We start from the raw sequence: 23,418 nt of genomic DNA on the forward strand, positions 1-23,418 counted from the left end.
TTAAAAGTAGATTGGCACATGTGTTCACTTCACACCCAGAGCTCCAGGGACATCTGTTGTGGGTGTACCAGGCCAGGCCTCAAATCTGGTTGTCTCAGAACTAGCACTGGCCCACTTTGGCCTCAGCCAGCCTGATGAAACTAACAACAAAATACAGTTACTACCTCCTCCCTGCCCTGGCCGTGCACACCGGCTCCCGGGTAACCACCCACAATGAGGGTCGCGCAGGAAGTTTTTGAGCCTCCATTCAGCGTGTGCTGTTCGTGCGAGGTGGGGAAGCCGCTGCAGGCCTGTGAGGTGGGAGAGTCGCTGCAGGCCGATCCTGGGCCCGCCTGCTGTCTCCCAGGCTCCTTGTCTGATGTTGAAGTGGCCCAGCAGGGCAGAGAAAGGCATCCTCTGCAAGCTCTCCCGGCTCTGCCGCTCTTCCTGGACGTCAGCGCTCTCTGCCGCATGCCGCCTGCTGAGAGGGCGGCCAGCGCGGGTCTGGCGAAGCGAGCGAGGAGTCCTGAAAGTGTGCTGGGACCGGTGCCCTCCCAAGCTCCGGTTTCTTCTTTGATGAATGGGCATCTCATCCGACCTGCTCCTAGGGGGGCTCTGTGAATTCGTGGGGAGCGGCTTGCACCTAGTAGGTCCTGGGGAGGGGAGCCTGTTTGTCGTTTAGCGCTGAGCCAACTTCCGTGCCCCAGAAACAGGCTTGGGTGCAAAGGAGAAGATTTGTGTGTGCGGGGGGGACTGGCTGAAGTCACTCCGTTTAATATGGGGTGGCTTCTGGAAAACTACCCTGCTCGGTGAGAGGGCAGAAGCGTGTGTGAAACGAGCACGCGTGTGTGCTGCCGTCCTACCAGAGGACGTGGCCGGGGGCACGTGAGCCACGGCTGGTTGGCGTACCAGTGAGCTGGCAGCTGTGAATCTAGATTCTAAAGGCACAGGGACGTGGGGTCCCCTCCTCACGTGTCACAGGAGAGACTTCATGTGTCCCTGGGCAGGCCCAGCCACATATGTGGGATTTATTTATGCATACAAGAAGTGGGGCGCAGGCCAGAGTGTGGGGGGGAGAGGACTCACCGGAGGCAGAGTGGGGAGCAGAACAGGCAGATCCACTGAAACACGCTGCTGAGGGGAGCAGGGGGCCCAGCGGTAGATGAGTGTCCTGTGGTGAGGCTGGTTCCGTGCGGCAGCGCGTCCACACCCTGTAAACTGCTGAAGTAGGTGGACGCCCGCCATTTTAAAGACAAAAAGTGAGAGGATCAGAAATAACTTCCGCAACGATTCGGGTAGCACGTGTGTGGCAGCACCCCCGAACTAGGGCTGTTCCCTGAGCAAATGCGGGTGCGCGTGCCTGCGGGTCTGTCTCCCAGCAGGCCACTGACTCAGCTTCCGGGGCAGCCCGTTCTGTCTGTCCTCCTGCTGGGCCACTTGCGAGAAGTTCAGTTCATGATTTGCGAGGAAAGGACGCTGCGTAAGGACGCCCCTTAGCTTATATTATCTGTCATGGTTTTTTTTTTTTTTCTTAAGATTTATTTATGCATACAAGAACTGGGGTGCAGGCCAGAGGTAGGGGGAGTGAGATGATTCCCCAGAGACAGAGTGGGGAGCAGAACAGGCAGATTGCCTGAAATCCACTGCTGAGGGGAGCAGCGGGGAGACAGGAGAGATCTGCTGCGCCGTGTGGGTCGCTCCCTGGCCGGGGATTGAACTCGTGCTGCAGGGGCTGGTGATAACTTGATAGCACGGAGACTTTAACCTCTGCGCCCCCCGTGAGGCCCTGTCATAATTTGCACATTTGTGTTCGGAATCTTATTTCTGCTCTGATTAAGCAGAGGAGACTCTTTTCCGCCACCACATACGTGGTATGGCTCTCTGGCAGCTGACCAGTTGTGCGTGATGATGAATACGCTCGAGAGCTGACCTCCCCGCTCAGCCTCCAAATGAAAGCTCCGAGCCGACGGTGCGCTCCACGGCAGACCCCACCCCTCGCGTATTAGGTATCCAAGTGTCGTACGCTGACCTCTAGCACTTCCTTAGTTTAGGTGATTAAAAAAATGCCTGTTGCTGTCTGTGGTGCAACATGCTTCATTGACGGTCATTTATTTGGGAGTGCAGCAGAAGTGGCCCTCGTCGGCACCGGTGGGCAGCAGGAACGCACAGGTGAGAGGGTTGCTAAGAAAGCTGCTCCCTGCTCTGCTGGCTGGAGCCCCTGAAAGCTTGCAGCAGCTCCCTCCTAGCACCTACCTGAAGGTGCAGGGGTGCGTGCAGTGGAAGGGAAACACGCCTCCCTGTGTCTAGGGCAGCCCTACTCAGGATAGCCCTGTGTGGAAGCCACTCACGGGCCCGAGGGGAGAGGAGTGGGCCAGGGTAGTGGTCTGTGTACATGATGGAATACTACTCAGCTGTGAAAAAGATGACCTCTTGGCATTTGGGACACATGAAAGGTACTAGAGGGGATGGTGCTAAGTGAGATATATAAGAAGGAGAAAGACAAATTCTAGATGTTTCGTTCATTTGGAATATAGAGAAACAAAGTAAAGGGCAGACAGACCATAACCAGTAGCACAGCTGGGTCGTCTGACAGTAGAACCGAGGCCGCCAGAGTGGGGTGGGGGACCGGCGGACCGCGGTGGAGGACTGTGGGTGCCAGGTGGTGAGGTGTGGGGACATGCTCGGGGAAGGTGCGACCCTGTGCCTCTGAGTCATGTACGGAGTTGTGAACCAGTGTTACCTTGGCAAAAAAATAAAAATAAGCAGTAACAAATTCAAAAGCACATTTGCAACGTGCACTCCACAGTAGCCAGCAGAAGCCAAGAGTGAGACGGGAGCCTTGCGGCAGGTCCCTTGGCCACTCCTCTGACGAGAGGACAGCAGTGGGGACTCAGCAGCAGTCACTCCCCGGGCTTCTGTCTTCTTTGCTGCCCACTTGTTCTCCCACTGAACCCCCTCCCTTGCGGCAGCACCTCATTTCTCTCTGTGCAGTCCAGCCGCAAAGATTTTCTCTGCTGTTTCTCTCAACAACTTGCTTCGTCACTGTCACTTTACCAGAGAGAGCAGTGGGCTCACGGAGGCTGGAGGGCCTGCCCAGGGCCAGCAGCCCCACAGTGCAGCGGGGCTGACCCCTGCCCCGTGTCCGCCCAGAGCCAGCCGACTGCACCCCCCACAGTGAGGGCAAAGGCATTTTTATTTGTCTTATAAACTTAGTGACTTCATCATGTGTGCTTAAGATGTGTTGAGAAGGTTCTGGAACAGCCCTTGGGCAAAACAGGAAGGCAGCACTGCTTTCCGGGGTGGGGCACGGGGAGGGGGGAGGCTTCGTGTTTGCCTGTCTCTGCTTCTGTTCCTGTTTTTATTGGAATGAGACTAACACTGGGGGGAGAGAATCTAAAGGAAGGGTGAAGTATCCCAGGATCCTTTTAAATAGGAGGCAAACTGTGTATTTTGGACCTAGAGCACTTGCGTCGTGTTCCAGCCAGCCTGCAGGGTGACCACTTGGGAGAGTGTCCGTGGAGAGGTGTAATCGCCTTTCAGCTTGGTTTGGAGGACAAGCGTCGGCGTCATGGGGGCGTGGCACCGACGAGACTGCACATTTTTTTTTTTAAAGATTTATTGATTGATTGATTGATTTATACATACATGCATACAAGCACTGGGTACAGTCAGAAGCACAGAAGGGTGAGAGAATCCACCAGAGCCAGAGCGGGGAGCAGAGCAGGCAGAAGGACCGAAGGACACTGCTGAGGGGAGCAGCGGGCGGCAGGAGGGGTCTGCGCGCCATGTGGGACCCTCCTCCGGTGGCCGGGGAGCAGCCGGGGATCGAACCAGCACTGCAGAGGCCGCGGGCAGCTTCGCAACCCAGCGCTCAACCACTGCGCCACCGGGGAGGCCCGAGACTGCACATTTTTGAAGTCTCATCAAATTCAACACAAACAAGAAAACCCACCACATGAAGGAAGCGATTTTCAACAACTTGGGGGGTGGATATTCAGAGTTTATGTTTTTTCCGTCACTACAGACTACATAACGGAGGACAGCGAACCTTTGAAATGAGTAGACTGTTGCCGTCCGCCGTCAGGCATCATGACAAAGGTGACACCAGTCACCCCTGAGTAGGAGGCGGCTGCGCACTGAGTGCTCGGGACATGACCCTGTTCATCTCCTTTCCTGAACATGGGACATAAACGCAGCGTCACAGACGATGCCGCGGAATAACTTACTCTGTGTTACATTCTACCACCATGTTGTCTCCAGCGTTGTTGGCTGGTTTAGTCACGTTGGCTGCTTCTGGTCGCTGCTGCTGCGCTGGACACCACAGCCGTCCCGGGTGGGGAGAGCGCAGCCCCGTCGCGGGGTCCATCATGACATCCTTGGGTACCTGACCTTTCTGTCTTCGGCTGAGTGAGCCTGGAAGCTTTGACCCTTGTCGCGTTTGTCAGCTGAACTGTAGAGTGTATTTACTAAAACGGACAGATTACGAGGTATGTTTGAATACTTTGAGAGCATAAGATGCGACAGATACGTGTGGTAAATTGTGATGGATTATTTAGAAACCGAAGCCGTCAAAGAGAAAATGCTCGTCTCTAAAACAAAGCACCACAAAAAAAAAAAAAAAAAAAAAAAAGGGAAATTTAAATGGTTTACTCTGGGGTCAGTTGAAAAATTATTATCCAATTAATAAATTCAGACAACAGTGGAAACCAAGTCTGTGTGTGCGTGTGTGCGTGTGTGTGTGCCCGCCTGCCTGCCTTTCTTTTGACCGTGGTTACACGAGAGCCTGATTACCGTCATGCATAAAAGAAGCTAATAACATGACTCACGACCTCCCAAATCAAGGACCGGCGATGCGGGCACCCTGTGATCCACCCAGACACACGGGTGGCTCCCTGGCCCTGGGAGGCGTCTCCTGGGGGGGGGGGCAGGGACACATTTATGTTGCTTTAATAAAAGAAACATTAAATAAAACTTGAAAAGGCAATACAGTAAGTGATTACTTAGTGGGGACTGAATAGTGCATGTGGACTTGTATCTTGGGACGAAATTTCAAAGCTGTTGTGACCTGAGACGCTGCCAGCTGGCCCCGTGGCCCTGGTGGCACGAAGCTGGCGACGAGCGCCCGTCGGTGGACTTCTCCCGTGTTGACTTGTGTTGCATTTCTGGACTGAGGCCGCGTTGGGTACGCCGCGGCGCGCGATTCCCAGGCGCAGGTTCGGTCCTCCTTGGATGCGCTGCCCCACCTAGCGCCGAGGCACAGGCACCTTCCAAGAGCACGGCCCTGCTGAGGGGTGTGGGGTGCGGGCAGGACGCCCTCCCGGCAGCCCGCCCGCCCCCTCCCTGGTGGCAGCCCAAGAGCCTGGCCAGCGCCCAGCCCGGGACGCTCGGCCCCTGGCATTTTGAAAAGCGTGCCGGGGCTGTCGGTTGGCGCTACTTCCATTGTGTCGAGGTGGCCTCCGTGAAAACCAGAGTGGGTGCTATTTGAGCAGGAGGAAGTGTTGAGAAGTTGCCAGAGGGCGACACGCTGAGAAACCTTCATGAGGGGCTTTCCGGGTGTGTGTTCCCAGAAGGGCGGGCGGGCGGGCGGGAGGAGCAGGGGCGGGGGCTGCTGACCTCGGGCGCCCTCTGCCCGGTGGCGTCTCTGCGTTACTGGCCAAGCGGCCACAAGTGGCCGGCGCTGTTCCGCCTGGAAACCTTTGAGAATGGAGGGATAAGGGGGATGTGGTCTTGCCCGTCCCCCCCGCAAGCCCCCTGTAGGGTGGGTGCCCCCGGCTGGCCTCGGTGCGCGAGGGTCCGTCCCCCCTCCCCCCCCGCAGAGGGCTCCTGCGCCCTCCGTCTCCCAGCTGTCACCCAGGCTCCCCTCCGGGCTGCTCTCCGGGCTCACACCAGCCTCCCAGGCGAGAACCAGGGAGCGCAAGTCTTCCTTCCGAGCCCACGCCGCTCCCGTCGGGACGACATCAGGGTCACAGCCCTGGAAACGCGTCTCTTCTGGTAGTTCGAGGGAAAAACCGGTACAAGGAGAAAACCCGAGACGCTCATTTGAGTCACTGCTGGAATATGAATCTTCATTATCCAGGAGGAAATGGGTCGGCTGGCCAGACCCACGGGCGGCCCTTTGTAGCTCTCACCCGTGCGTGGACGCGCTGGAGACCGGGGCCTCGCCCGGGGGCGGGGATGTGGCCTGGGCTCTGCATTCCGCAGGACGCCGTGTGAGCCGGGCCACCCAAGCATCTGCTGACAGATTGAACACGGACATTCCTGCCTCTGGCGTCCCCCCTTGCCCTGCTGGCGGGCACCTTCCCCGGAAGCCGCTTTCTCCCGGGCTCTCTGCGCTGTCGGTGCTTCTCCCGCAGTGACTGGCCGCGCCCCTCACTGGCTCACTGCAGGCCTGGAAAATGCTCAGATCCAGACCTGGGGACGGTGGTGATGCTTTTTAAAAGTCCTGCCTGAGGTCTGCTGCGCTGCAAGCACCAGTTCGCAAGAAGATGGATGCCCGTGTGTCCTCTCACTGAGGGGGGCTTCTGGGGGTGCTACTGTACCCCAGACGGTGAGTTGGCGGGACCCGGGCCACCCCACAATCTCCACTCACCTGGGTGCTGCGCTTGGCGCTATGGACTTGGCACTTCTCCCTCCGGGCACCCGGCTGCCGGCGCGGCAGAGGACAGCCTGGAAGCAGAGGCAGTGAGAGAAGCGTCGTCTCGGAACCTTCCATCCTGCTGCCGGGAGCCGGCGCAGGGGCAGAGGGCGCAGCCCTCAAGCAGAATTCGTGGATTTGGATGCCGGCCCGACCCTGGCCAGGCTCTCAGCCTCTCGTGGCCTGATGCCCGAGGACACTCGCCGGGGGAGGAGGAGGAGCGTGGTCCCTGGTGCTCAGGGCAGTGATGGAGGTTAAATAAGGGAACGGAAAAGCACGTAGCAGGGCCACGGAAGGTACCGGAGTGGAGACTGCCCCTGACTGTCACTCCTTCAAGGAGAGCAGGGTTTCACACCCCCTGGAAGGATTTGCTTCCAGTAAACAGCAGGAGTCATTCTCACTTTCTCAGCACAGTCGCTGGGCCCTGCGGTGCGGCCTGGTCACCCGTCCCCAGCCTGGTGGTGCATCTGCCCAGGACGCGGGCTTGGGACAGCCAGGGAGAGAGGACTCACACCTGGAATCCATTTCCCACGTGTTCCAACCCGGTTTTCTGCCATGAAGCCTTGAAAAACTCGCCCTGGAGATGCACCGAGCGGCTGGGGCTGCGGTGACCCTGTGGCCAGAGGACAGAGTGGAGGAGGACACGGCTGTCCAGTGCATCTGGGGCAGCAGATTTGCACCCGCTCACCCGTGGACCCTACATGGGCCGCAGATCTGCTGGGCTCCACCCTCTGTCGCCTCCCGCCATCCTGGCCGGCCGGGTCCAGTGCAGACCTCAGCATGCGGTCACTGCCCGGCCGCCTTCTCAGCCGCCTCTCCTGGGCGCCCGACTCCAGCCTCGGACTGTTTATCATCTTGAGCAGCTGTAGGTGCCAGGCCCTGTGGGCACCTCCTGCCCGGGCGGTCGCTGCAGCCCCAGTCCCCGGGAGAAGGTGTGGCAGCTGCTTTTGGTCGCAGGAGCGGGGCTGCGGTCCAGGAGGCGCACATTCCCACCCGCCCCTGCTCCTTCCACACTGTCTGGAGCTCTGTGCCCTGTTCTTCCTCTTACGTATCCCTTAGGCTCTGTGCGGACTGTGGAACTGTGGGCACCTCTGGAGAGCGCTCGGAGCCCCACTACCCGCACCTACCCCTGTAGCTGTCCTTGGAGTCCTCAGCACAGGGACCCCTTACGCATTCCCTGGACCGTCCCAGCTGCTCGCACCAGGTGAAGCACAAGCTCCCAGGACGGTGCTGCCCTCACCTGCTCTCACCTGCCCTCACCATCCCCAAAGCACCTGGTGCAGCCCCATCCACTCTGCCACTGCAGAAACCTTTGGGTTTCCGCCTTCCTGGAGCAGGGGGCCCCCAGGGCAGCACGTGAGGACAGCCGGGCCGATGCCCAGGCACTCACCTCCCTCCTGCTCAGCTGAGGACGCAGCCCAGTCCCTGGCAGGGTGTCCACGTGTGCTGAGCACAGCCACCTCAGACAGCCCAGAGCTCTGCTGGGCACCTGCTGACCATCCCTCCTGGCGCCCTCGGGCATGACAGCTACTTGTGGAGCTCGGGTCCCGGACACCACCCACAGGGAGCCAGACCCCAACACGGCCCCCGGACCCGTGCTGTGGTCTCCCCGTGTCTGCTGACCAGGGTGGGGCTGGCTCCTGGAGGGAAGTGGTGCTTGGGCCCGAGTGCCTGCTTCCTGGAAAACCCACCTCTGTGATCACACACACCGGAGCAGCCCCCTAGCAGGAATGAAATCCTCCTGGCATAATTGGATACATTTCCGAAGCTAATTTTAATTGCTTCGAGAAACTGCTTAACGTTGTAGATCAATCCCCCAGTCCAAGATGACATTTCCCTCGCAAAATTAATTATTAATATAGCCTGATCATTTGCTTAAGACATTAATAGTTTTCATTGATCAGCACATCCTGTTTATCTGCAAGGCCTGGCCCCGTGCATGTCGGGAGACTGTCTGCGCACGTCCTGGCAGACGCCGCCTGCTCCCGCCGCGTCAGCGGGTCAGAAGCTAAGTGTCCCTTTTGTCTTCGCAGCATATTAAGTCGCCTTTAGCAGAGGCTGAGCTGCTTCAGAGACAGAGAGGCTGGTTCTCAACTGGCAGGGCGTGGCTTCCTCTGAGCCTCCTGGCCCGCACGGTCACCTGGGTGACTGGGGGTGACCAGGCAAGCTCACGGAAGAGCCCTGGTCAGCCCCGGCCGTGTGGCTGCGTGACCCTGGGCCTCACCGGTGCTTGTCCTCACGAGCAGGGGCCAGGAGATAAGCTCCAGGTCCTCGTCGGCTTTAAAATGGGGTCTCTCGTAGGCAGCCACCTGGTGTGAGTGGGGCGCTGTGCAGTTTCCAGAGGGATTCCACGTCTTCAGACCGGAGGTTTCCCTTGAAGCGACCTTGGCAAGGGGACAGGCTGCCGTGTGCGCCCCGGTGTTGAGAGCAGGCCGCTGCCGGGCCCCGGATTTCTTCCCTGTGAGACAGGCCAGGAGAGGCAGCGAGAGGAAGCAAGCCGCTCGTCCCACCAGCGGGACCCTGGCCGTGCAGGCTCAGGCCGCAGGCCGCTCCCTTCCTGGGGTGGGCGTGCTGACCACCCTTTCATGCCCCCGGGGGGCCTTGAGTGGAAGCCGCTGTCTCTCTCACTCGCCGGGCATCCGACAGTCAGAGTGGCTCCCTGGGTGCCAGTTCCGTGTCTGCGGGGCCCCGCGCAGTGGCTGCGCCAGGGGCCGCCCACAAGAGCCCGCTGCCCCCGCCAAGTGCAGACCTTGCGCGCTGACTGCAGCGGCTCGCTTGCTTCACGCGGTGTTTTATAAATAGTTCAGCTGATTTCCACTGTTGAAACTTGGGAGGTTTTCAAAATGCAATGCTATTTTCAATGTTTCTTTGAGGTGGCGGTTGCTCCTGCCTTCCCGGTCTGTGCCCAGGGGGTGCGGGGGACCTGAACCCCAGCTGCCCCTCAGCCCCGCCCTGTGTGCTGCGTGGGGGGTCTGCACCCTGCTTCTCCCGCAGCTGTCTGTCCTGGGCCAGCCGCCTGTGCCGGGGGACCCCTGGTTTCGGAATCCTGGCTCGTGGTCTTGCCTCACTCACCCCAGCTCTGGACTCGCCCAGATTAACCGGGCTCTCCGCTCCCCCAAGTCGGAGGGTTTCTCTGGGGGGCTCCAGAGCCCCGCATTCCTGTCAAATCTCTGAAATCAAAAGTGGAGCTTACGAAGAAACGTTTGACCTGCTAGGGGAGTTAGAATTGTCCAAGTCCTCCCCAGACTCGGGGGCCCCACTCAAGGCCGCATATGAACCGCTCTCTGCTGGGGCCAGCCCTCCCGCAGCGGCTGCGGCGCCTGGACTGGCAAGGACAGAAGAACGGGCTAGAGCAGGGCCCGGCAGGGGCCGTGTGGAAGAGTCCAGCCCCTGTCTCGGGGCCTGTGTGTCTTCTCGGGGACATGGGCCACCCGCTCCAGGGCCCCCTGAGTGCCCCGGGAAGGAAGGGGGGGTGTGCTCCCGCGCAGGCACCTCCCCTCGGCGAGTTTGTCTTCAGGTGACGCTAAACTTGCAGCCGCCCACGGGGAGTATTCCCAAGTCTCATTGGAATGTCTCTCCTTTCCCCCAGATTAAAGGTGGAGCCAACCGTAGAAGCAGCAGCAGCGATTCCACTCACTGGTTATTGGGCTTGAAACTCCCCGACCTGGGAAGCTGAAGATGCGGTTGCCATGGGAACTGCTGGTCCTGCAGTCTTTCGTGTCCTGCCTCGCAGGTACAGTGCCGCTTCCAACTTTCTCATTCAAAAATGCTGCCGCGCATCACACGCACTCAGGGGTGCTCCGGCCCCGGGTGGGGACAGCATGGTCTTGGGGCGCTCCCGCTGCACCTGCTTTGGATGTCCCGGGCGCTTGCCTTTGGTGGCCCCTCCGTGGCACGGTATCCAGAGCGGGTGCTCCACTGCCCGCCCGGCCCTCTCGGAGCCGTGTCAGCTCTGTGTCCCGGGAGTCTGTGGCCTCCTCTGGCCAGCGCTCGGGGCCACAGATCCCGGCAGTGACGCTGGTGCCGGCTGGAGCGTGGCCCTCTGGCGCCAAGGGCTGGAGCTTCCTGGGCCGCGTGCGTCTTTGCCGTGTCGCCCGCCTGCCCATGTGTGCCTCTGTGGTTCGTAGGAACCAGAAAGCGGAAGGACAGTTCTCACCAGCTCCTCATGGGCAGCCTTTGTGCCAGGGCTTTGAAGTGTCCCAAGGGCTGTTTACTGCTTTCCTAGTTCTCCGGAGCTGCGAGCTGCCTGTTGGTTGGTGGAACCCGGTGCTGGAGCTGCCCCAGCCCCACAGGGCCACAGTGGGCTCCAGGGTAGGAGGGCAGATGGCTCCGGGGTTTTCTGGAAATGTGTCTTGCTGACTTGCATTATTCAGGATGCCATGCCGAGGGCACACTTGAGTGTGTCTGCATTTTCACAACATACATAAAGAGTCTGGGGTCAGTGTTACTTAGAAACACACACGCATTCAGCTAATGCTGCCGAGCAGCCAGCTCCTGGGATCCAGTCCTGGGCAGGACAGCCCCAGCCCTCTCACAGCCCGAGGGCTGCATTCCACGGCGTGGCCCCAAAGCTTCTTCTGATGGCTCTTTTGCAGTCATGTCATTGGTGTTACCAGTGTTACAACATTACAGAAGCATCATGAAGTTCATTGGCTCACCCAAGGCCACCGGGCGGTAGAGCTAATGAGACTCAAGGTCAAGCAGACAAACTCCATACTCAGAGTTCTGAGCGCACTCGGCTGCTGGCGCTTAGTTGTCCTGCTGGTACAACTTTATCCTTGAAATGTTTCCACCCTTTCTGTGTTTTCCTAAATGCGAACCCACATCTGCGTATAAATCTCACCGTGCCTGAACCTCAAGTCCTGCACGTCTGCCTTAGTTGGGTCCCAGCATCCTCGCCATCCCCTGACCGTGGACCTTTTGGCATCTGACCATCTCCCTTCGAGGCGTTTCTGTTCTCCCTCCACTGGCCAGCACTCACGCCTCACACACAGAGACATGCACACACCTCACACAGCATACACACTGACACACCACACATCACGCTCACACACACACACAACCCCCAGGCTGTTTGGCTCCTGCCTTCTCTGCACCCCAATGGTCCCCCTGAAAGGCTTCAGCGGCCACGCCCCAGCTCCATCATCCCGTGACTTGGGGTGAATGTCGTCCTTAAGGCATAAAGTGGCGTTTGGTCACCGCCATGTATTGATTAATCCACTGTGCTGAGTAGGTATCAAGGAATTAAAGGGTTAAAAATAACGGAAGCCACAGCTCTCCTCCAGTGTGTTCTGGAAACTGACTTCTCACCTGGGATGTGTACCTGTGTCTTTTATCCACTTGGCTTTTGTAGGAAACATTGATTGCTTTTGTGAGCCTTTTCTGTGAGCTGCTTTACATGACATTAATATTCCCTTACCATATGCTCCTTTGGTGGAGGTAAGTCAAGCTTTAATTAATGTTTTTGTTTTCTTGCTATTTGTCTTGATTCCATTAATTTACATAGCACTCAGCACTCGGAATTTTGAACAGATTTCTTTAACTGCTCATTCTTTTTTGTTTCTATACTTCCTTAGTCCTACATGTCTTGGTGTGTTTTTGGCAAGGAAAATATTTATGTCTGTTCTGTTTACCATAATTAATGAATCTTGAATATGCCTTTGCTCGATCTTTTTCTCCAAGGAAGAGAGCGAGCTCGGCGTATGAGCAGGCGGGTCCTATCAGGGAAGCACCTTGAAAGTCTGTTCTTTGAGGCTTGGGTAGGACAAAGGAATCGCATTCCCTCTTGCCAAAGCGAGGTTCAGTCTCTGACAATAGTTAAAACAGAACAAAACCCCACTTACTACTGGTACTGTAGTCTGAAAATCCATCTCTGCAAAATTGGTTTATCATTTACCCTCTCGGTCAGTATAAACCAGGGGTCAACCCCCCCCCCACCCCCAGCTTGAAAGAGCAAGGAAATCAGCAAATAGGCGAAACCTTCTTAAAGCAGCAGCGACTCCTGCAGCCCACTAGGGAATGCTGATGACTGTGGAAAACTGCAGGAACCCTTCCCCCCTAACCCCCGCCAGTACCCCCCTACTTCCATGTGCCAGGGTCCTCTGTCTTCATAAATCTGCTAAGTTCTTTGACATCACCAACGAGTTCATATTATTTTAACAGATGAAAAAGGGCTGCATAAAGCAGACCAAAATGGCCTTTGCCCCACGCACAGGCCCTCGACCAGGGTTTGCAAAGTTAATTTCAAGCCTGTGAGTTTTCATTGCTGTGAGCCAGGTGCCAGGTCCAGTGGGCCATAGAATTCTGTGCCAGCTCTTGCCCTGAGGATGCCCATCCCCTCTAAGTCCATTATTGTCAGCTGAAGTGCCACCTTGGTGGTAAACTTCTGACCACAGTAAATGAGATGAATTAGCCGTGCTCCTTTTACCCACACTTTATATCCTGCTTCTTGCTACATCCCCCAGCGTCTTTATCAAGATGTGAGTAACTGTATATTTTGTCTTGGTGTAAATTAAAGGCTCCCCCTGGAATGAAACCTTATTGTGCCAGCCCAGCACGCCAGCCCCTTGTGCCAGGCATGGAGAGCACCGTGCACGTCTGCCAGCCATGACTCTGTGTGCGGCGAGTTCTTGCTGCATGAGGCCGGACATGAGCAGGCGGGCGGGCCTCTGCTGTCCAGCTGGACTTGCACTGGCCATGGCCACCGTGCGCTGGCAGCGGGTGGCCATTCTGGGCTAGTCCAGCCCAGAGGGTCTCGGTGGCGTTTCAACGCATGGAGTCTGCAGTAGGCCCCGGGCGGTCACGCACACTGGGCGAGGCCCCTGCCGGTTTCTGGCCCAGTTGTAGTGGGGCGCCTCCCCCGTCTCCATTTCTGCCTCCAGTCTTCCTCTAAAATTACATGCCAGGAGACCCCTGAGATGTCAGCAGGCCCTCCTTCGTGCGGGCCTCGTCGTGGGGGTGGGAGATGCCAGGGGGACCTCGTTGCTGCCCGTGCAGGAGGACGTTCTCGGGCCCATGGACACAGTTCCGTGGAGGGCCCAGCGAGGCGGGGACCGGGGGCGCAGGGCTCCTTCCACCTGTTCCTTCCTGACACCCGCTACCAAGGGCGTCTCCCAAAGGAGCTGTGTCCACCCCCTTCTCTCAGACTCTGCTGCCGAGGACCCCAACCGAAAACACGCCCCACAGGGTAGCCGGGGGCAGCTGGCAGCAGGAAAGCGGCCAGTGGGACACACGGCGCTGATAGGCGCCACCCAGGGGCTGCCCGTGATGTGGCCTGGAGCGCTCAGGTGTATCTGCAGGTACACGCAGGTGCACCTCACAGCTGCCGTGGTGGCTGCGACCATGGGCACTGCCTAGAGCTGCGGCCAGCCCCGCTGTTCACTCTCTTATTGTTAGCCAGAGGCTGGGCGAGACATCTCGCTTCTCTGGGTTCAGTTTCCACCTCTGCAGTGGGGGAGGTTGAGCAGATGGTCCCCCAAGTCCTTTTCAAATCTAAAAACGTATAGTTCTAGCTGTACACATCTTCGGAGGCATCTCTCTCTGCTGAGAGGGTGAGAGCGAAGCCTGAGATTTTATTCAACCAATATAAAATTTCACATACGTCCAACATCTTCCCATGTGTTGCTGATTCTGGGCGCGTTGGCAGAATTCAAAAGAAAGAATAGAATGGCGGGCCCATATGTTCCTGTGCGGCGAGAGGCGTGAACGCATTTAAACCCCTCCTTGAATGGATGATCTTGGTGAAAGAGTGCGCGCTGATGTATTCTCAGCTGATCTTGGTTTCAGGGAGGCTAAATTTATTCCCATCTCCATGGTTTACTTGGCCAACTTGAGCAATTATCTCTTTTTGAAAAAGCGCATCCTCTCCAAATGAGAGCGTTTTGTTGACTGGTTCACAGAATCGGTGCTGTGGCTCCAGCTGCATCTGGGGGAGCAGAGTAGGGGGTGGCAGAGAAGTTGAGAGCGACGTGTCCCGGGCTGGTGGTGCTGACCGGCGTGGGGTAGGAACGGGGGGTCACAGAACATCACAGGCATGAGCTCGAGTCTGCGACAGTGAAAACTGCAGCCCAGAGGCAGACGCCGGCAGCCAGCACCCGCCGCACGCTCGCGGGGTCGTCAGGGCTGTTCCCGGCTCCGGGGGTCTCACTGCAGAGACGGAGCAGCTGTCATGGCGCTGGCTGCTTCTTGCCTTGGAGAATGCAGGTCCAGCTGGGGCCCCAGGGCTGCCGGATGCTGGAGTGGAGCTCGGGGGGGCTCAGTCTTCCCACTGCACCTTAACATTCTAGCAAGGCTCAGGGCCAGCCCCGAAGCACCCTCCCTTCCTCCCAGTGCCCCCCAGCCCGGCCAGGAGGGGCCAGCCCAGAGAAGTCCGCTCCAGAGCACAGCCAGGACGGGAGTTCCGTTCCCAAGACACTCATGTGTTCCCCTGAATAAATAGAAGAGTAAACAGAAGAATAAGCAACATTCAAATAGCTCACAGTTCCAGACACACATTAAACCGAGTACCGCCGCTGTTCTTCCAGGAGTGACAAGTATTCAAGTAAGATCAAGAGAGGATCGGGCACACGTCAGTTTCCACACAGGTACCGCAAAGCACAGTCCTGGAGGGACCCCCGTGCGGCCCTTCCTCCGTCCAGGAGGCGGGCTCGCCGGCGCGTGTCAGACACCATGACCGACGCCGAAGAATGGATTTCCCATTTCCGCTGCGATGTCCCTCCGCCTTGGCCATGGAATGTAGCCAAAGTGGTAGAAAGAGTGAGCAAGAAAGGGGCTAATCACTTGATGGAAATGTAGTGTCTCTGATGATGAAAATTCAGGAGAAGAACAGGGAGAAGCGTGACCGGAAAATAACAAACAGCGAGTGGGAAACTCCTTTTGAATAGCAATTAAGGTGTTTAAATCTACTTCACGGTGGGAAAATATTAATCAGCAATGAAGATGTTGAGGCAGATGGAGAAGCCAGCCGCTGTCTGGCAGCTTCCCGGCGTGGGCATACAGCAGCAGCCGGGCCAGCCCGCCATTGTTGGGGATATTCAGTCGAGGACGCTTCCTGCAGCAAATCATTAATGGCTTCATTAGATCTGCTCGTCCAGGCTGAATGTCTTACCTATAAATAACAGTCAAGGGCGTGTTGTATCTAGAATACCAAAAAAAAAAAGATTGACCTCTGTTGAGTGAAACAAGTCAGGGAGTGGGGGGCAGCGCGGCGCCGGGCGCACTTCCTGCGAGCTGTGGGGGCGCCTCTGCTGGGACCCGACGCGGGGCCCTCCCAGCCAGCGGGCAGGGCCGGGGCGGGCAGCGGCAGCTCCTGCTGAGAATGCCCGGTGAGCCGTGGTCAGATGTGGGCTCTGATGAGGAGGGTGGTCTGCCCCCCGCCCAGCCGTGACCCCGCTACTCTCCTGCGTCTCGGGCGACTTCTTGCCATGTGCATCTGTAGAACGGCCGGCGCAGGGGTCTTTTCTTCGCGGGGTGTGGTGAGCACGGACGACACGGCTGTGTTCTCTGCACTTAGTGCTCAGCATCTGGCGCCAGCGGGCCTTGTCAGCCTGAGCCAGTCACGGCCCCCGCCTCGGGCCCTGCGGTCAGTGCCAAGGAAGTCTAGTTCCTTGCCCTTGGCGTGGATGACGAGGAGGAGGTGACGCTGCTGGAGGAGGTGGGGATGGTGGAGGTGACGGAGCCGTGGAGCGTGGACAGGGATGGGTGGTGAGGACGGTGAGGACGGGGCAGGGGATGGTGGCGGCGGTGCGGATGGCCCTGGTGGCGGTGTCCTGCGCGCTGCGCCTGTGGCCCGGGGCTGACGACGGCAGCAGAGCTTGTCTGCAGCACATCCTCGCCTTCCCCTGCTCTGTTCTGGCCATGTGACTTCATCTGTCCAATGACCGTGTGAAAACCTGCGCTGATGCAGCTCCCGCGCAGTGGGGGCTCTGGCGGGGGGTTCTGGCGCCATTGCTGCTGGCGGCGTCGGGGGCGTCTGTGACATGCGGCAGCCACAGGCTCCTCTCTGCCCTGGCACCGGCCCCAGGCCCACTGCTGGGGGGTCGTCAGTCTGGGGACCTGGCCCTGGGAAGAGCTGGGGACACCTGGGTCTGGGGCTCCTGGATAGGTGTCACGTCACAAAGAGGTGGGGGTTCTCAAGAGGGGAGGCATGGCTTTAGAGTGTGTTCCCAAACACGCAGTGGGATGGAGGAGCGGGGTGCAACCCCACTCATGGCAGGCTGCCCCCGCCACGCCTCCCTGGATGATCGTGCCTCGTCCCTCTGCACCCCAGCCCCCCAGGGGAGGGCCCTCCGCCTGCGGGGAGATGGTGTCAATGCCTAGGCGACCCTCGCAGGCCCGGGTTTGAGGCACAAGCTTTTCCACGAGCCACAGGGCTGCATGTGACCAGCTGGCCGCAGCCCGGCCTCCTCCACCACCACCATGTTGGCTGCCTGCACCCCTCAGCACCTTCCAGCTCATGCTAGGCGCGGCTTCCCCCAGACTGGCCTGTGGTATTCCTGGGGAGACCACGCTGAGCTGGGGCAGATCTCCAGTGTGGCCCCCAGGACTCCCCTCTGAGGGAGAGCTGCCAGCATCAGGGCTCTCCACCCCCTGCGGTAATATTCTCTCCCTCTGCCCTGCCTGGGTGTGCTCCTGCCCCGCCTCCCTCCTTCCTGTGCTTTCTCCGTCTAATTATATCTCAGCTTAGAATACAGTTGTAAAGTTAATGAAATTGTCTTTAAACAACTCCTTCAAACTCCAACTGTTCACCTCCCTCTGAGTCGAAATGAGTAAAGTTTTAATTTATTTGTTTAAAACTCACTAGACTAATGTATTTGCATATTCAAAGCAGGGACGCACTCCGTGCACCCTCACTTCTGGGCTGCTTTTCCAGGAGACAGTGAAATTCTCCTGCAGCGTCTTGTCCAAGGGCTAAAATCCTGCCCCGTGGGAATGTGACAAGTCAAAGAACATAGCCAAACCGAAATAAATTCATGTGTCTGAGCAAAGAATAAATCATAAAAAATGCAGCAATATTTGTCCAGATCAACAGTTTTGGGCCAGAATTGGATGTGCTGTTCTCTACAGAATTTTCCCGAGAAGTGATGAACCCCTGATAAGACTGGCGAATACAAGTGGCTCTCAGGCGATCGCTGCAAAATGAAAATTGTCTGGTGGAAATGAATTCTCCCCTCTCCTCTGTTTTTCGCTTAGCGGAGTTCCTGGGCTCTCTCTTTGGGAATGCCTTTTTCCCCGGTGGCGTGTTATTTGATCAAAAACTTGGCTTTAATGGAGTATTTGTCTGGCTGGAAAGGCAGCCTCAGTGGAAGCGGGTGCCAGAAATTATGCGGCTCCCCTTGCGATGCCGTCCTGTGCCCTGTGGCTGCACCAGGGCGGGGGCCGGGGAGGGAGAGGGGTGAGCAGTGACAGCTCAGTCAGGCACATCAATTAAAAAGTCAGAAAACCTGTGTTCTGGTCAGTGGTTAGGAATCACTTATAACCGGGCCTCCCCAGCGGTGCAGCGGGCTGAGCACGGCCCTGTGAAGCTGTCCTCGGCCTCTGCAGCGCAGGTTCAATCCCGGCCGGCCAGGGAGATTTCCGCATGGCGCGCAGACCTCTCCTGTCTCCCCACTGCTCCCCTCAGCGGTGTGTTTCAGTCAGTCTGCCTGTTCTGCTCCCCGCTCTGTCTCTGGTGAGTCCTCGCACCTCTGGCCTGTACCCCAGCTCTTGTATGCATAAATAAATCTTAAATTGAGGAAATCGTCTGTGTCTTTTGATCATCACCTTTATGTGTGTTAATGCGATAAAAACTGGCGGAGCCAGAAGCCATGCGTGCGGCTCCCTCGCGTCCCAGCTCTGAGTAACCTGCTGCTGCGCCTCTCAGGCCTGAGGCTGCACCTGCGCAAAAGAACGGGTGGAGCCCTAAGGGGCGTCCTAGCTCCCCTGCCCAAGACTTGATCATCCTCTGTCTTCTCTGACTTGCGCTCCCCGGCTCAGACCAGGCGTCAGTGTCTATGAACTCAGCTCCTTGCTTCAAGGGGCCGCGCTGCAGCGGGCTTGCTTATTGGGGGAGAGTAGCCGGGGCGGCCAATAGCGTAGGAACAAGCATGAAAGCCTGGCTCATCTCCCAGCGCGGTGCTCAGCCCTGAGACCCCCCAGGTGCGGCCGGCAGGGTTCGGCACGTTTTCAAGACGTGCTGGCAGCCGCCGGTCTCGTCTAATTTAATCAAAGAACTCAAAGAGAATTCTCTGGAAGAGCGTGGCTCTCCTCCTGAGCTGCTGGCCTCAGCGCCCGGCGGTGGCCGAGGGGCTGAGCATCACCACGAGCAGGCACCAGGGCTGCCTCGGGGACTGGCTGGGGGCGGGGGGCCGTCCCAGCTGGTGTGTTGGGTGCGCCCAGAGGCTCTGGTGCAGGGGGGTCACCTCCTACGTGTGGCTGCTCTTTCTTCCTATGGGATTTTTCGTGGGTAGAAATGCCTGCCCTGAGGGCATGTGACTTCCATGGCTGCCGCCCGCAGTAGGGCAACTTCCAGTGCACAGCTGCGTGGGCTTAGCAGTGCACAGCTATGTGGCCTCAGCAGCGCCTGGGCCGCGCCTCCAGGGCCCAGCGGGAGGCTGGCCAGGCTCTGTGGGCCGCGGGCCCGGCACATCCTCATATGGACCTCCCGGGGCAGAAGCCCCACGGGGGGCATGAAGGGGCCGCAGCCCTGCAGGGCCTGGTCCTGGGCCAGCGGCTGGGATGTGTGGCTGGGGTGCTCGGGGCACGCAGGGTCCTGACAGACTCCATGCTTCTTGTTCGTTCCACCCACCTTGTCTCCCCTTGTCTACTGTCCCGCTCCCTCAGAGAGGCATCCCCGCCGGGACGGGGCGTCCACCGCTGCCTTCTGTCTCCTCTAAAAAGCCAAGGCGCCTGTGCCTGTATAAAGGTGTAACTGCCCATCCGTAGGGCGAGCCGCGGCCGCGGGAGCAGCCGTGACCCCCTCACCAGGGGGAGGATCAAGAGCCGCAGCCCAGGTCTCCTCCCAACCCTGCGTGAAGAACCGTCTTTTTACTTCTGAAAACTCTTGATTTGTCCATCGCAGCGCGTGAGCGTGACCCCAGACTCTTGCTGCGGTTAGCATGACGTGCTTGTGTGTTTCGCACACCGTGCCCTTGCACGTGGCCAGCCACGTGGTGGGTAAACAAGCAACAAAGCGTGTAACCAGCTGACGAGGGACCTGAAGAGACACAGGTGGGGGCCCTGGCCTGGAGAGGTGGACAGACGGGCACACGTGTGTGGGGTTGGTGCCACCTTGCTGCCCTTTGAGAACAAGGAGGTTGGTGCCTCGGACCCCGCAGCCCAGCAAGATGCCCAGGCCAGCCTGCGCGGGCCGGGGCGGGGGGCTCTGAGGCCAGGTGTGGCGGGGGTGGGGAGAGGGTCCTTATTTCACAGGAAGGAGAGGCACCGCCGCTGGTCTGTAGCCCGGCCCCGGCTCCCAGCCGTCCTGGCTCTACTTCCACGTGATTGATAGGACACCGGGCCGGGAGCAGAGATGCGTGATCCTCTTAGCCACCGTGGCTTTTCCTCCTGCGTGACTTACGTGATTCCTAACAAAGAAGAAATAGCAAAACCAGGAAACTGCAAATGGCCTTCCTGGGGTGAGCCTCTGGGTCCCTGAGGAGGGATGGGCTCGCCATTCTCAAGAGCGGCGTCCACGCGCCGGGCCAGTCCCTTGGCTGCACGGTTTGCATCGTCTCTGAGACACTCGCGCGGGTGTCAGGAAACACGGTTGGACAACAAAACGGGCTCGTCCGCCTCGGCTGTGGTGTTTGCCGCGCTCTGCTGCGCAGCTGGGATGAGGTAGCCGCGTGCGGAGGCTGCGGCCTGGGTGGAGTGTGGTCTCTTCTAGCAGATTTCTTGGCTGTGCAGGTCCTCATCTGAACGTATGCGCTTCCACTCAGCTCTCTCCTCACTCAGTGTCGGCTGCGCCTCCATGTTGGTCATATACACAGAGAAGAGGAGTAACAGCTGCTTGGGCGACACGCTTGCTGGATGTGGGGAAACATCCATTGGCTGAACCCCCGGCGGGGGACCCCGCTCTGGCTTCTCTCATATGTCTAGTGGCGGTTGAGCGACCGGTCCACGGAGACTGGCGTCCAGTGAGTGGCCTGACCGCGGCTGCCCGTGCAGTCGGGAGTCCCTGGCAGCGGAAACTCAGTGCTCCCCGCCACCTGTGCAGGGAGCTCCCGCAGCCCTTCCTGAGCTGCCCTCACAGTCGCCGCCAGTCGCCTGAGCTACCTGGAGACGGCCCTTCCGACAGATGAGAAAAGCGAGGCTCCGTAGAGCTCGCCCGCAGTAGGGCCGCTGGCAACCAGCACAGCTGAATAGAAGCTTGAGTCTGTGGCGCCTGAAACGATTAGATGTTGGTTATTGATTTTAAGTTTAGGTGGCGACAAATTTTTATTTGGCCTCAGAGACTTTTGGGGGTGTTTTTTATAAAATGAGGTAGGCCAGATGAAACTTCCTGAAGAACGTTCTGCCCCAAACCAGACCTCTACTTGCTGTAACTGTTTCAGCAAGGGAAGCACAGGGTTGTTGGAGTCCATCCACCCGCTACTAGACTGAAAGGCGGGAGCCCGTCAGCAGGTATCCCCTGAAAATGGAGCCACCATTATTAGCACCATCTGCAGCCTCCACACGTGCTGGTTTGTTTCCTGGGATGCCCCAGTCAGTTCTAAGCAAGTTGCACTTGTATTTATATAAAGTCATATATTCCAGTAAATATTGCGGCCTGGCAAGAATTGCATTATTTTTATATAAATAGATGTTTTCAGACAGTCTCATTATTTGTGTATTTCAATATAGTCCCTGGAAGACCTGGACTGATTTTGGAACAGAGGGCATGTAAATTGGGCTGCCTGAAAATCTACTGGCACATATTCAAGATAAATTTTCACAAGCAGGAGATTATTTGGGGAGCATAATGTATCATTTTGCTTACACAGTCAACAGTTCTTCATCTGGTGTTTCATCAGAGAGCTACATTTTATTGGCGGAATGTTGAACAGGGTTCCTGAGGAATTGTTTCTTCTGACAATGTGAAGCATGGCTGATCAAGAGCCCTCAGGCCCGTTCTGCGCTCGAGGGGCCCACTTAGCTCTCACTTCGTGCAAGGTCGTGCTCCTCGTAAGTGGCTGTTCTGGTAGAGGATTGTCTGCCAGGAGTGCTGGGCTGGCCAGGATATAACTGGATGGCGTTTGGAGAGTTCAGGATCAACAGATCAGAAGTTTGTGTGTGTGTGTGTGCGCATGTGCGTGTGTGTATGTGCACACATGTGCACGCATGTGTACGCACGTGCGTATTTCTGTGCCGCTGACTGATGCCTTTTTTTCCCTTCATCATTTCTATATAAATGCAGTAAACTGTGTGTCCTTCGCACCTGTGCTCATACCTGCCCACGGGAACCATTGAGATCTGGCCACGCGTAGAAGAGCACACGTTACAGAAGGAATGCCCCTCCCCTTCCTTGCATGCCCGCTGGCGTGGGCGGCTGGCCAGCAATCCCCGTGGCGGGCAGCGTGGGAGGGGCGCGGGTGGGGGGCTGAGCCAGCCCTCTGGGCGTGTCTTCCGAGTGCATCGGTGGGTTTTACCAGCTCCTTCAGCTCGGCGCCGGCCCTTGCACGATGTGCTAAGTGTTCTTTCTGCTTGTACCAGTTACCAAACAGCTTGCGCTGAAACGAGTTGAGCATTTTCAGGACGGCGTTATCCAGGCGTGACGGCAGACGCAGGCTAAGTCTTCCTTTATCTTGTAGACTTCAGAACAGGTCTGCAGCGCCGGACGCGAGGGGCTGGGAGGAGGGTTTCATCGGAAACTTATGTGGTTGAGAGTTAGTAGGGAGAAGAGGGCGTCCCGGCCCCCCACCGCCCCTGAGAGTTGTGAGAGCCCACAGCTGGGCTGTGCCCGGCACAGAGCCCTCCACGCAAGCTTCCACTCTGTCCTTGAAGGTCGGCAGGCCCCAGCCACAGGTGGGCTCTTCCCGGGGGTGCTGCCGCGGAGACCCCAGGGCATTCCGAGTCCCCCACGCAGCCCGAGCTCTGGTAGAGCCCGGGCAAGTCAGGCTCTGAAGGCACAAACCGCACATGACCCCAGCAGCGCGGCCTCGCACCAACCCACTCAGCTGGGGTCCTCGCTGGGGTCCTCCCTGAGGTGGCAGAGCAGGCCCTGGTGTGGGCGCTGTCCCCACGCGGGCACACGGAGGGAGATAAGGGTCCATTCTCTGGGATTTGTGGCTCAACAGGTTCCCTCAAACTGTGACTAGTGGGCACAGCCCTCCCTGTGTAAGGGTGTTTTCACAAGGAGACACTTTCTTCTGACTAAAAGCAATTTCTAAGCTGAGGGACCTCCCATCTCTGCAACAGATACATTATTCATAGTACTCAGCAGCATTTATCAAGTAATTTCTGTGGGCCCAGCGGGGGGCTAAGTGTTCGGCAGGCAGTAGTCCGTCTTCAACTTTAAAATGGGTCAGCCGGTGGCCGTTCCAGAAATTCCGCGGACCCGAAGGCACCAGGCCTGGAGATCTGGATTGCGAGCAGACTGAGCCTGGCTGACCCCCCAGCACCCCAGTTCAAGCCTGGGCCTTCAGCACAGGCCGCCCAGGAGCAGCATCTCCTCGGGTCTCCCTGGAGGATTTGTTCATCAGGCTGGCAGCCCCCTCTGTCCCTCTCAGAGGCCGGAGGCTCAGCTGAGCCCTGGTCAGCCGCCCTTGCCGCCCTACACCTGAGGATCCCGTTAGCCATGACGAAGAAGGTGTCGAGTCGAAGTGACTTCTCAGGGTCTCGCAGCTGGC

General features: G+C 58.1%; 1 protein-coding gene across 7 annotated transcripts in view; it reads left to right on the top strand.

Moving 5' to 3' along the window:
- Window positions 1-23,418, top strand: part of LOC119254937 (contactin-4) — a 470,837-nt gene that overhangs the window by 236,200 nt on the left and 211,219 nt on the right. For all 7 annotated transcript variants that reach the window (XM_054694293.1, XM_054694319.1, XM_054694281.1 and 4 more), the window contains one exon: window positions 10,203-10,346. In XM_054694293.1, coding sequence (XP_054550268.1) covers window positions 10,292-10,346 — 55 coding nt within the window. In that variant the 5' untranslated portion in view covers window positions 10,203-10,291. The remainder of the gene's footprint in view (window positions 1-10,202; window positions 10,347-23,418) is intronic.

The sequence above is a fragment of the Talpa occidentalis genome, unplaced genomic scaffold (assembly GCF_014898055.3).
Source record: "Talpa occidentalis isolate TD23 unplaced genomic scaffold, MPIMG_talOcc4v2.1 talOcc4.10, whole genome shotgun sequence".
In the NCBI taxonomy this organism is placed as follows: domain Eukaryota; kingdom Metazoa; phylum Chordata; class Mammalia; order Eulipotyphla; family Talpidae; genus Talpa; species Talpa occidentalis.